Consider the following 13,279-nt stretch of genomic DNA (forward strand, 5'->3'; position numbering starts at 1 on the left):
CCATAGCAACTGCCAGGGTAATATCTTTTGTAACTTGTAATGGTTTGATAAGCATGAACAGTTTCTCCCAATGTCAAAGCGCACTAATGGACACAAACACTCTACACACTCAGAAAAGCAGCCTTATCAGGACTATGGCCGTCAGAAAACATGTCGAAAAAGAGATCAAGCGGCTTGCTATCCCTCTCATATTGACTATAAGCATTAATCAATATTCACCATGGTAACATTTCCAAGCAAAAATGTTTCACTTCTTGCATTTTTCAAGCTACCGCATTTTGCATACATTTCAAGAATTAAAGTTGCAAGAATGACATTACTATTAGATGTGATCATAAAAGGATTATCACCAGCTTGCAGACACGCTCATGGACCCGATACCTAGTATCAATGTCTCTAGCAACATAAGCATTTTCTTCAATTCCATATTTCACTATGCAACTATGAATACAATTTCCACATTGTTGATCAGGAATAACAGAAGTTTTTGAAACAAACTCCCCATATGGTTTTTCTGTATATTAGATTTAGAAATTAACTTGTGATTATTATATGCTCACTATAAATATATAGAAGCAATTTCAAATGTTTGCTTTCTGTTAAATTTTGGGTTGTTTTAGGCTTTGATAACATAATACGTTGCATACAAATCTACGTTGAACACAATTTCAAATAACTATGGGAGAAGTATATAAATTCTCACTTCATTGAATTAGAAAGCAATACAAACAATATTGTTTACTTATACAAACTAGAATGTTGCAGACAAATCTACAAAAACTATTGCACAGAATCAAATGTTTCTACCAGAATTAAGTGAATAACAAACTAGTAAACTAAGCATTGCCTCATGTTCCCGTTGGACCATGCAGTTTCTTCAAAAAAGTACATCATGATGCAAAACCTCTCTTTCCATAATGACTTGTAAATTCTGTTCAACATTAATTACTAGGAGTACGAAAACCTGAAATTCAAATTTTAATTCCATAAGCAACTAGCGAGTTTGTATGATTCAAATAAGCACATAAATACATGAGTTTATCTCACCAGCGAGAAAGGATCTTCACTAACGAGTTCGGATTGTGTTAAGCTCTTGAGTAACATCCATAATATTCATTCTTTCTTTCGGTGATTCCATTGAACAAATAAGTCCAATTCTAAAAAGTGAAACTAAGGATTCCTCTACCCCTGCAATAAGAATCGCTCGGTTTCCATCTTGTTTTGTTACTTCTACATCTCTTGCTTCAAGATGTGGGTCCAAAATATCTATAATGTTACCAGGAAATGAAGCTGCTACAAAGTTATGCAGATTTTGACCATCTTGAAAAACTTCATCAGTGGGTCTTCTACCAGTAAGTATTTTCAACATAAGGACTCCAAAGCTATACATGTCACCAGATGTTGACACTTCAGAACCCATTCCATACTCTAAAACATGTACCAATTACAAAAGTTGTTAATACTGTTAAAGGATAATTAACTTGAGATACAGGTGTTACTTTTGTTCCAAGTAACTGTGTGAAATATAACTAGTTTAACTTTTTTAACAGAATTAGTTAGTTGCATTGGTTGGGTATAGTTAGTTAGTAACTGTTGTTGAGTTAGAGTTGTTTGTTACACTCTATAAGGCTATAGTAATTCATTGTAATGCTCAAATTTTGTGAATAATATAATTCCTTCTTATCACTCTATATAAGGCTTAATTTCTACTTTCATGGAGTTTGAGATTACCTCTTAACAAATAATATGTCCCTAGTGTAATATTAACTTTATACGAAAACATACGAGGATTCAAAGAAATAATGGGAGACTCAAGAATTCAGAACATATATACCTGGAGGAGCATAGCCAACAGTTCCTTTTATTCCAGTTGTACTAGTTTCCTTAAGAGAGGTACAAGCAATGGCTTGAACTAGTCTTGCTATTCCAAAATCACTCACATGAGCAACCATGTCATCATCAAGAAGGACATTGCTTGGCTTTAGATCACAATGAAGGACCAATTGCTCACATTCTCGATGAAGATAATGTAATGCAGAAGCAACATCAATAATGATATTCAGTCTTTGATCAAGATCCAATGTTGTTGGAGTCTCTGCATTTAAATTCCTAGGGTGCAGCCATCGTTCTAAGCTTCCATTTTTCATGTAATCAAAAACCAGAGCTTTAAATTCTTGACCTTTATAATCAGTACTAGAACAACATGTTAAAATCTTAACTAAATTCCGGTGTTGAATATTTTTTAGTGCATTACATTCAACAATGAAACTCTTGTGAGCTCCATTGTTTTGGAGGTTGAAGACTTTTATAGCAACAATATTGTCTTCTGACACAAGATTTCCTCTGTACACATCACCAGAACTTCCTGATCCGATCAGGTTTTTATCCGAGAACCCATCTGTTCCTTGGAGTAACTCTTGGTATGAAACCTTATCTAGTTGCTCAATTGTTGGTGAATCAAAAGATCGCTTTGGATTTCTTTTCCTTATGCAGTAGATAGTTATGATAAATGAAAGTATGAGAAGAAAAGAAACCACGCTAACTATCACTGCTATCAACCTGAACTTGTGTCGTTTTGCATGTTTAATACCCTTGACAGGGCATGATGGTAGATGTAGCCGGGAAATACCTCCACAAAGCTTCTTGTTTCCAGTCACTTCTATTTGGGATACATTTCCAAATACGCCATTTGTTGGTACTTCGCCTTCCAACATGTTAAAAGAAACATTCAAATATTCTTAAACAGATATATTTTGCATAACATCAGGAATTGATCCAGACAATTGATTTCTTGAAAGGTCTAAACTTTGAAGACCTTTGAGAGAAGCCATAGAGGATGGTATTGTTCCGCTGAAGGAGTTCCCTTGCAATTGAAGGTATTCTAAGGTTGTGCATTCACCAATTGTTTTAGGAATATCACCAGATAGATGATTCTCAGATAGATCCAGCATGTCAATATTTTTTAACATACCCACTTCTCTTGGTAAGCTACCACTCAGTTTTATGTGACAAGTTCAATACAATTGATAAATAAAAAAATATGAAAAACCTCTACAGGTATGGTTCCGCTAAGCTTGTTATCAGAAAGATCGAGATATTGTAACTTTTGACAGTTTCCTATGCTAGGAGGAATATTTCCGTGAAACATATTACCAGTTAAAGCCAATGTAAACAATTGACTGAGATTGCCTATGAAGGGTGGTATATATCCTGACAACTTGTTTTTGCTTAGATCCAAAATTTGTATATTTTGGATGTTCCTAAAAGTAGATGGAACAATTCCATCAAATTGGTTAAGTGGCATGGACAAAACAGTTAAGCCGACTAGACGTCCTAATTCTACTGGAATTTTTCCAGATATCTGATTACTCTCAAGGTATAGTTTTTCAAGTTTAGTGGAGAAATTTCCTATGGAATTTGGCAAATGACCTCCAAAATTATTAACAGCTATGGAAAGCGCATGTTGTTTGCTGCAATTTGTCAAATATTTTAAAAACTCTAAATCCATTGTGGAATTGTCACCTAAATTGTTTTCTTCCAAATTTAGCAAGCCAAGATGTTGTAAATTCCCTAGACTTGGAACTTGTCCAACCAATTTGTTTGTTCCTATGTCTAGTAATTGTATGACAGAAGCATTTGCAATCGAAACAGGGATTGTACCTGAGAATTGATTTCCTCCAAAATTTAATATTTTAAGATCAAGGAAAGTTATTGTTTGTTACTGAAAAGACAATAAGTGATGAGATATTATAAAGACAAGATGGAATCTTACCAGACAAATTGTTCTCGCCAAAAGATAAAAATGTCAAGTTTTTGAGGCGACATATTTCTTGTGGAATATCTCCTCCTAATTTGTTAGAAGCACACGTAAAACGCATTAAGGATGAAAGATTCCTGAAGGATGAAAGATTCCTGAAGGATGAAGGGATCCCTCCATTTAAATTGTTACCGAAAAGGGCGAATGAATGAAGGTTTTTCAAAGAGCCAATTTCAATTAGTATTTTCCCTGTCAATTTGTTCCCTCCCAAAATCAAGTCTATGAGATTGGAGCAATACGTCAAGTTTATAGGAATTTCTCCTGTAAACGAGTTATTAAGGAGATAAAGTTGTTGCAGTTGTAGCAACTGACCGAACTCCTGTGGAATTTCTCCAGAAAAACTATTGTTTTGAAGGTTGAGATTTATCAGAAAAGTGAGATTACCAAGATAGGGAGATAAAGATCCATGTAACTGATATCCTGCTAGGTTCAACTCTGTAACCCTTTGATGCATGAGGCTGCATGTGATTCCATGCCACTTTCAAAAGTGGATGGAAGAATTCCAAGATTCAAGAGCTTTATATGGATCACTTGATATTGATTCTTTGAATTTGAGCAATGCCAATTGATCTGATTGGTTTCCTAATTGAGCCACTGCCACCATTTTGTTTGTGCCAAACCACATTAATAAAATTAAGGTAAAAAGAAAAAGAAGATGAAGATGAAGGTATAAAAATGTAGGTGACAACAAAGAAAAAGATTTCATTTGGTATAGAAGAAAGTGTGTGTATTTAAATACTAGTATAGTAACTCCACACATACAAAAATAAGATATTATATTCAAAAGTCAAATCAATATTGAATGAACAGACAGAGACGAAGCACTTCACATGCATGGGATGGGAGCCAAACTGTGACAGTGCTATCTCATGTAATACTACATATGGACCTCTCAAAGGAGGCAAATTAATCAATTTGGATTGGTTAGATGGTGTTGGTTTGTGAACTTACGGTGTGCTTCTCTTAAAAGTGTTAGTTTCGATTCTCTCTAAAGTCAATTTAAATGAGCTGATTTAGCTTCTTAAAAAAAAAATATAGGCAAATTAGTTTTAAACAATATTATTTTCATGACTGCCATTTTGAGGAAGATAATATTATTTAAACTGAAAGACGGTGCCAACACCAAACTATGTGGACCAAACTGGAAATTGAGAAGAAGCATGCATGCATTGAAATACTATATAGAGAAATATAAATCCATAATTTCATATTAACAATGGGAGCCCCTAAAATATGGAACCAAAAAATAAGGGTCTATTGGTGGACCTATGCAAATGACCTTCTACAATCTGTTATTCTCACCTAATTTAATAATTTTAATTTTATTGGAATGTCCTCATATATCCTGACGTCTACCGTACAAATTAAATATGAATAGAAACAGGTGAGTGATGAATGAGGATGACGGTCTAAATCCAACTTCAATAGACTTATGCAGAAGTTCATCAAAACATAAAATTATGCAGAAAATCTTCGATAGATATTTCCTCCATCTTAATAATTAAAGGATCGAACCTTATTATCAAAAAAAGGATCGAAGAAAAAAAAAACGAAAAAAGTTGTAAAATTATGTCAAGGTTGTTATGGCTCTTTTGCATATCTTTAAAATATTTTATATATAAATAGCTGCCGTTGTTACAGAAGACATTGCACTACAAGAGGAGAAAACTATTAATTTTCAAGCATGTCCCTATGTAGCCACAGCAGGGTAAATTACACCCCACAAATGGCCTAGTTAAAAAGTAAGATTTGCGGCCATTAAAGATTCCCTGTCATCTCACCTGCAAGGATAACAAGCTTTAATAAAAATCAAATGGAAAATATTTGCAAGAAAGAGTAGCAATACAAAACTTGAATAGATCAAAGTGAATTCTAAGGATTCTTACCATGCATGCATTTGATGAAGAAATCCAATTCCGACAGGCAAACATTTCCCTGAAGCAAAGATGGTTGCTGATAAACAAAGAACGAAAAGTGCCGGTGATCAGGATCATTTCTGGGCTTGGCCATCTCAATCAATCTCTCGTACCTTTCTCTATCATAGCAAAAGATTGCATTCTCTCCAGAAGTGATCAGCCCTCGTTCCCAAGCTGAGTTTAATACCTGTGCAATCACCATTCATAACAAATGGATGAAAACGTGCATGGCACCAAGTTGATCAAAATAAGTAATGCAAATCAATGTAAAGTTGCAAACTATCTAAAAAGATACCACTTCACCCATCATACAAGTTATTTCAAAGCTGGATTAAGGTGGTAAAACTAAAATTACCTGCCAACTCAGGCCATCTGGATCAACCAATGACTCATTAGCTTCCTGGTTGGAAGGATTAAATCCTAAGCAGACAAATTTCATGGTGACAGCGTGCTTTTTCAGAACCTCAAACACAGGAGAGTATCCATCCTGATTTGTGGGGTTGTGATATCCTGCTGTCAATTCTGCTGCATGACTAGGAGTCTTGTACCACCAGTATACGGCAGGAACCTGCAGCATTTATTCATTAAGTTTAGAGAGAAGGATACAACTTCAGTTGGCATGCTTTTACTTTCAATGGCAGGATATGTATTTTTTAAGTGGTGCAAAGAACCATGCTTCCTAACGTTAAAATGTCAATACTAAACAGTTAAACAGAAAAGAGTTTATGATTAAACTTAATTTGTCCTTTTTGCATTGAATAGTTAAATCCTGATTTCTGATCCCATACCTGTACACAACCCCAAAAAGAAATTCGAACAGAAAATTTGCAGTGAATAAAGACTAGTATCTGAAATAAATTATTACTAACTATGATTCCAGATAAAGGATTACCACGTTAACATATTAAAAAGAATTAACAGAACTTAGTTTAATGTAACAACCAAGGGGAACCTCAGTCACAAGTTTGAGTCGTGAATCAAAGGTAAGACTATCTACAACGCTTCCGTTAACCACGCAATGGTAGGAGCTTTGTAGCCCAAATTTACCCTTTTCTCAACTTAACCACACTGCAGAATAGAATAACTTTGACAGACTGAATTAGTCATGCTTTTGCAAACACCACAAGCAAGAATTATTTTGTATTATTAGGCAATTCTTATTAGTTCAATATCCCCTTAAAGTGGGATGAAAAATCAATAAACTTAATACCAAATTGTATCGTTAAAACTTTCACGCCAAGTCTATGTTTGATTTAGGGGTAAAACTTAAAGGAAGAGAAACTTTTATGGGAGATTGAAATTCTAAAATTTGAATTCTTGCCACAAAAGTAAATAAGATATTAAGTTTTACAGAGTAGCGTTCCTCTTCACCTGGAGATTAAATTTTACCCCATATGTGAGACTAAGGTTGTATTTCCCTTTTCAAGTTTATTATTCTTTCTTACTGTTTGTTCACCTCCATTGTTTTCTTCCTGGTTTCCAGTTTCTCGCAATCCGTCACCAACAAGATTTGAATATCTTGCATCTCTCAACTATAATTACGACTCTTTTGGCTTTTGTTGCATGAAAATGCCATCATGCAACTTGGACATTTATTCCATAGCTGGTGTTGATTTTTGAAACTGTGATTGATTCCAAGAGTGTTTTTTTTGAGATGTGATAGAATCTGACTTCCGTGCTGACTTTCTCACAGCTCACAAGATAACTCCAGACCACTTTTCCTGTTTACTATCCTTTTTTTGAAACCAAATTTTTATTTATGTCCTACATATCTCTAATATTCAAGGGATAGGAAATTATACACCATAAGCATTTATTCTATGAATGGTCTCTCTTAAATTTTAACTGTATAGTAAATGCCTCATATTAAAGGGCAAACCAAACTGGCTCTACGTACCATCTATCAAATTATGAATGCAATCAATACCAGCAGCAACTAACAATTACAAGATAAAACCACAACATGAAAAACTGATATACCAGAAAACTACCTTGACAATAATTTTTGTTCCCTCAAAAGCAAGGTTTGCAAGAGACAAAACATTATCTGCATGATCTACTAAAGTCTGGGAGTACCAATGTAAGAAGAAGCGTCCATAATAGTTGTCATAATCACCTCGCTCACAAAAGAATCCAGTCTCATGTGGCATAGAGTTGTAGTGCCCAGCATTATCAGGTCCTCTAGCCCAAAAAGAGTGACCGCGTAGTTTGGCAGCTCTGCGCAGACTATGTTGCAGGTATTTATCATAGCACTGCTCATATATGATTATATAGAAAATCAGACTTCCTTATAAACATATAGAATATGATAGCACATATGTTATTTATGATTCAGAATAATGCAACTGTTTTGAAATGGGGCCAAAAGAACGAGGTACCTGAAACTCACCAATACCAGGATACCTCCACCCCATCCTTTCTGAAAAGGAAGGGTATTTCAGCTCCCCGGATGCTCCCAGTCCAATTTCTACAGCATCAATCATACCTTCTGCAAACAGGTCATCAAACTCTGTCCGAAAGCTTCTCATCATATCAAAATAGACCTGTATATAATGCAGAAGGCTAATCAGAAAGAAAAAAAAAATTAAAAAAAAAACAGAACATGTAACTGATGATTGACGTAGACTTACAGAGTATATAATCTATGAAATACAGAATCTTCTATAACCATATACAAACAAGAAACAAATGTTTTTTCCCTTTCAGGTGAAATGCAGATACACTGGAAATTGGTATGTAAACATAAATAACAGGCATTTGACTGTAGTGAGCACTTAATAGTTGAATCAATGAGAGAAATAAATCTATTAGATATTTTATACCTCAATTCCAGTTCTTCCTTTGAGAACTCGCTCTTTGTCAATTCCCCAAGATAGGCATTCAGTATTTCTCCGTCCTTCACGATCTGTGAAAAATATGTCCTGGTTGTCTTTTCCAATATCCAAAACCCATTGTGGGAGGGAAATCAATGCATCACTAGAATCATTCCCTCCACATTCATGAAATGCCATAACAACCTTCAGAATTTGAAGTAAGAGTCAAGATAGGTTATCAAACAACGTTAAAGATGCCTCTTCAAAACATATTTTAAAGATGCTTTCCAATTAGAGGAACTTCTGACATATTTCAAAACAATGTGAAGTGTGATTTTCACATACTATCCAAGCTAGGGAAACAATCTTATTTATCACGCTGAAAGAAAACAAATATTTAAGAATTAAGAAATAATACAATTGACATCATCCAACCACTACGTTTGCCCTCCGTACTTCGCCACATTCTCTGTGTTCCCTATTCAGTCCTTCATGTAGTGTAAATGTGCAATAGTTTAAGAACCTTATAGGGAGGACTCTAATTTTAACAAAATTCCTAACCAGAAATGACACGCTTGTAATAGAAAATAAATGATTTGGTTGGTCCTATTAATCATCATGTATCATAGATATATATTGACAAGTCAAAGTCATAATCATTTTAGATGAATTTTCCATTTTGAAGGATGGATGCAGGTATAACATGATAGGATATGAGCAATTAAAATATACACCTGTATATTCAGCTTGAATTCTCTAATTATACTAAAAAGCTCCCTATAGCCAGACCACTCATATTTCTGGGAGTTCCAGCCTTCAACAATGCCCCACCAACAATCCACAACAACACCGTCAATATTTAAGGACTTAATATGGATTAGCTCCTGCCTAATGCCTTCAGGATCCATCAACTGGCAAAATTTGTTAATAATACCAGCCTGCAATAAAAGGCTAATTTTAGAAACCCTGTGATCAAATACAAGGCAAACAGAGTTAAAGCCTCAAAAGGACATGCAAAGTGAAACCTGTAAGTACAATTTTTTTTTTGTCTAGAACTTATTACACAGGTTGGATGCTAGCTAAACATTAAGCAAACAATAAATACAAGACACTTACTGGGAGTTTTATGTAAACAGGAACATATGGTGTGCAATTGAAGTCATTTTGATGCACCCCAGAATGAATATCTTGCATAAGCTGCATCAATAAATTACAAATTTAGATGGTCCTGTTCAATCACTTCTCGACATCCAGATTATAAATTTAAACACACCACTTGGGGTAAAAAAACTAACATACAATGAAATAAGCTTTATGCAATTGGTTCGCAACTTTGGCTCGTTAGAAAAGTATAGTTTAAGAATGTCTAATTTACAATCTTCGACCAATAGTATATCAATAAACACCAGACCAAATAATCTGATTATGCTGAGTGAATTAATAGATCAAATTTCCGATATCATATCAACAGAAACTAGAAAAACAGTGAGGATAACAGTCAAACATGCAAATTTTTACGAATAAATCTGCATCAAATCAAATATGATACAAAAGCAACAAAATGATTGAATTAGTCACCAAAATCACCTGATCAGCCTCCAAGCAGTCAGTTGAATTGATTGGGCTTACACTTGCATAGTTTTCATTCTTTGAATCCCTTTCTGCAATTAAAACAGAATCAATAGATGCAGGTGACACACATTCATCAATTCTAAGTCCCGGTGACTGATTCTCTAGTGTTTCCTTAACCGAACAAGTTCTCAAAGTACCACCAGATGGTTGACTTTCAACTGACCTTGCGGCAAATGATCCCTGGATGATAAAACCTTAATCAAACATAAACACTAAAGAATAAAAAATTGTTATTAAAATATTTCCCAACCCAACATTTCAACATATTGATTTATTTAATTTTTTTATGATCAATCTAAGCACCAACTAAATCATGTAGTTCAGCTCAAATGATTATAGCATTTTAGTTAAGGTCGGATAGCTTGGCTAGTACTTCTTGCTGAAATAATACTCTATCAGACTTTACTTACCTCGGAATCAATCACTGAATTTCCCCGATTAAGACAAAATAAAACATTCTAAGCAACAACTAACTAAGGGCCTCTATTTGGATTGGCTTATTTGAGCTTATCTACTGGCATAAGCACTTGTGAGATTGTTTGAGAGGACTCATAAAAGTAGCTTCCAACATGTTGATAAGCCGTGTTCAGCTTATTTTCATAAACTCTCTCGGATAGCTTATGAAAGCAACTTATATGAAAACAATTTAACTTTACATTTTTTGTTATAGAAATAGCTTATACATATGTGTTTATCATGATAAGCACTTATGCTATAAGCTGCAAATTAAGTTGTATATTCAAACATGGTCTAATTTCAATGTAATTTTCACAATTGGTTAATTCTCGAGTCCAAAGCTACTATCCTATAAGGCACAGACATTGACACGGACAACAGACACGACAATACTAATAATTTGAAAGTCATCGAATTTAACCACATGTGATGGTGTTGGACACCGGCATGTGTCAAACACCGGAAATGTAGTGCTAGGTAGCTTCTATCCTATAAAAGAATTGGAACTTAATTATAACAAGCTCTGCAGCACCGACACAACACTTCTGATCGGAGGGTGTCCAACACTGACACTTTATATGTGATTACATTATATTATGTCATTTTATCAAATAATTACCAGTATCAATGAGTTTGTGTTGTATCTGGTTTCCGTGTATGTGCCAGTGCTTCATAGATAACAAGCAGCAAATAGAAGACCATTTCTATTATGAAATAATACTCGATCAAGATTTACTTACATCCTAACCGATCACCAGATTCCGACAATTAAGAGCAAAACAAATCTAAGCAACAACTAACTAATTTCAATGTTATTTTAACAATTGGTTAATTCTAAAGTCAAGAGCTTCTATCCTATGATGCCTTGCATAATAATACCTTCTATGAAACAAAAACACTAAAAAATAAAAAATTGATAACAAACTATTTCCCAGTCCAACATTTGAAAATGGAGTATATTTTTTATGATCATTTTAAGCAACAAGTGGTTAAACACAAGTGATTAATGCACTTTAGCTAAGATCAAAGTACTTTTGGCTGAAACAATCATCTGTCAGAGTTTACTTACCTCATAGTCAATCTAAAAAGTCCAAGCAACAACTAACTAGCGCTTGTATGGACTGACTTATTTGAACTTATCTATTGGCGTAAGATTGCGAGACTGTTTGGGAAAACAGCTTATGACATTGTTAAAAAGCTATTTTCAACTTATTTCAAAAGTTTGACTTAAAACTGAATAATCAAAATTGAAAGAAAAAGAATGAAAGCAACCATGTTGGAAGGAGGGAGACACTGGCGATAAGTAGTTCCATCAGCATCAACAATCCAACCAGCTTCACGCGCGAGAGCAGCAAGTACATCATTCATATCAGCACGCGCCGGGAGAGGGAAGTTACCATACTGACGGAGTCCAGCTAACATTCTACTCGTGATAGCTCGACGGTGTCGTTCCCGGAGCTTCGTTCGTTCCTTCTCTTTCTCTCGCTCTTTTTTTCCTTTTCCGGTGGAATTCGTCCCCGCCGCCGTGGCGGCGAAGCCGCGTAGACGGCGGGGCTGTGGTTGGGGTAAATAATCAGAGCTGTGGTCGCTTTGTGGGTCGAGATCTTGTGTGGAGGTAGCATCTTCGGTTGTGTTCTTCATCTTCGTTCACAATTTTGTTACCGTTCTACCACCTTTTTACTCAACGCATTCAAACTCGTTCAGCAACTCAACTCAACTCAACTCAGTGTTGTTTATTTTGACTCCTCAAAACAGTCTTTTTTTTTTTTAATTGAATATTTTTATTTGTTGTAATTTTGATTCCAATCTATTTTTTTTATTTTTTTTTAAGGTTCGAACTTCATACCTTGGATATATTATGCATTATCTATATCAACTGAGATAAACTCGAGGACAATTTATATCTTTTTTTGCCCCAACGTTATGATTTGGGAATATAAAGACAAAATATACTTTTTAAATTAAAATTAAGTTTTTTTTTTTGTTTGGTGTTTACCTTTGGTACGAGGAAGTTGGAATTCGACCGTGTGTATGTTTGGTTCTACTTTTTAATGGAACTGAAATTAATTTCAGAGATGTAGAATTGATTCATACATGTTTGGTTACCGTTGAGTTTAATTGATTCTTCCTTTAGAATTTTTTTTTTTGAAAAAACAAAAATGGAATATATTACTATGAACACTGTAATTGTTGAAGCACAAGACGTGCCAAAACAATCACCAAAAGATTAGAACCCTGTCAAGATTACATCAAAGATAGTTAATGCCCATACAGAGAAGCGGGTTCGACCACCAACTATGTATACCAAAAATAAAGACTATGTTACTGGCTTTCAACCACCACAAGGTATTTGATTTTACTTTATCTAACAATAGTGGTATAGAACTTTGACGATTCTGAAATAACTTATCATTCCGTTCTTTCCATAAAACCGAGACACACTGAAACCAAATCAAATGAAATAAGGATCGACGCGATTTCAAGCCACCTGCATATTCAATAAATTGCACAAAATGATCTCAGATAGCATGAGAATCTACCCCTTCGACACCAAGCCAAGCCCGCACCAAAGGTGTAACGCCCTCTTTAATTATTTAATTATTTTATAGAGTTTAGAGTCCACTTTATACGATTTATGTGATTTA

The 13,279-nt window shown here is 34.7% G+C and overlaps 3 protein-coding genes across 4 annotated transcripts; all 3 read right to left on the reverse strand.

The window, feature by feature from the left end:
• Positions 1 to 703: 703 nt before the first annotated feature.
• LOC11411980 (probable LRR receptor-like serine/threonine-protein kinase At3g47570) lies at positions 704 to 5,228 on the reverse strand. Its single transcript, XM_024784057.2, has 3 exons — positions 1,835 to 5,228; positions 1,048 to 1,428; positions 704 to 964 (listed from the first exon to the last, which is right to left on the reverse strand). Exons 1-2 carry the CDS (start codon positions 2,712 to 2,714, stop codon positions 1,067 to 1,069), a joined length of 1,242 nt encoding a protein of 413 aa, XP_024639825.1. The 5' UTR covers positions 2,715 to 5,228; the 3' UTR covers positions 704 to 964; positions 1,048 to 1,066.
• Positions 2,739 to 4,271, reverse strand: LOC120580621 (probable LRR receptor-like serine/threonine-protein kinase At3g47570). Its single transcript, XM_039834637.1, has 3 exons — positions 3,773 to 4,271; positions 3,050 to 3,660; positions 2,739 to 2,933 (listed from the first exon to the last, which is right to left on the reverse strand). Exons 1-3 carry the CDS (start codon positions 4,269 to 4,271, stop codon positions 2,739 to 2,741), a joined length of 1,305 nt encoding a protein of 434 aa, XP_039690571.1.
• A 156-nt stretch (positions 5,229 to 5,384) lies between the features above and the next one.
• Positions 5,385 to 12,378, reverse strand: LOC11407894 (beta-amylase 8). Of its 2 annotated transcripts, XM_003612493.3 has the most exons (10): positions 11,907 to 12,377; positions 10,134 to 10,358; positions 9,663 to 9,743; positions 9,281 to 9,484; positions 8,556 to 8,750; positions 8,112 to 8,276; positions 7,725 to 7,985; positions 6,089 to 6,301; positions 5,704 to 5,920; positions 5,385 to 5,598 (listed from the first exon to the last, which is right to left on the reverse strand). In XM_003612493.3, exons 1-10 carry the CDS (start codon positions 12,273 to 12,275, stop codon positions 5,576 to 5,578), a joined length of 1,953 nt encoding a protein of 650 aa, XP_003612541.1. In that variant the 5' UTR covers positions 12,276 to 12,377; the 3' UTR covers positions 5,385 to 5,575. The 2 variants fall into 2 exon arrangements, with proteins under 2 accessions (XP_003612541.1, XP_024639824.1); XM_024784056.2 differs by lacking the exon at positions 5,385 to 5,598 and having other exon boundaries at positions 5,675 to 5,920; positions 11,907 to 12,378.
• Positions 12,379 to 13,279: the final 901 nt, after the last annotated feature.

The sequence above is a fragment of the Medicago truncatula genome, chromosome 5 (genome assembly GCF_003473485.1).
Source record: "Medicago truncatula cultivar Jemalong A17 chromosome 5, MtrunA17r5.0-ANR, whole genome shotgun sequence".
NCBI lineage: Eukaryota > Viridiplantae > Streptophyta > Magnoliopsida > Fabales > Fabaceae > Medicago > Medicago truncatula.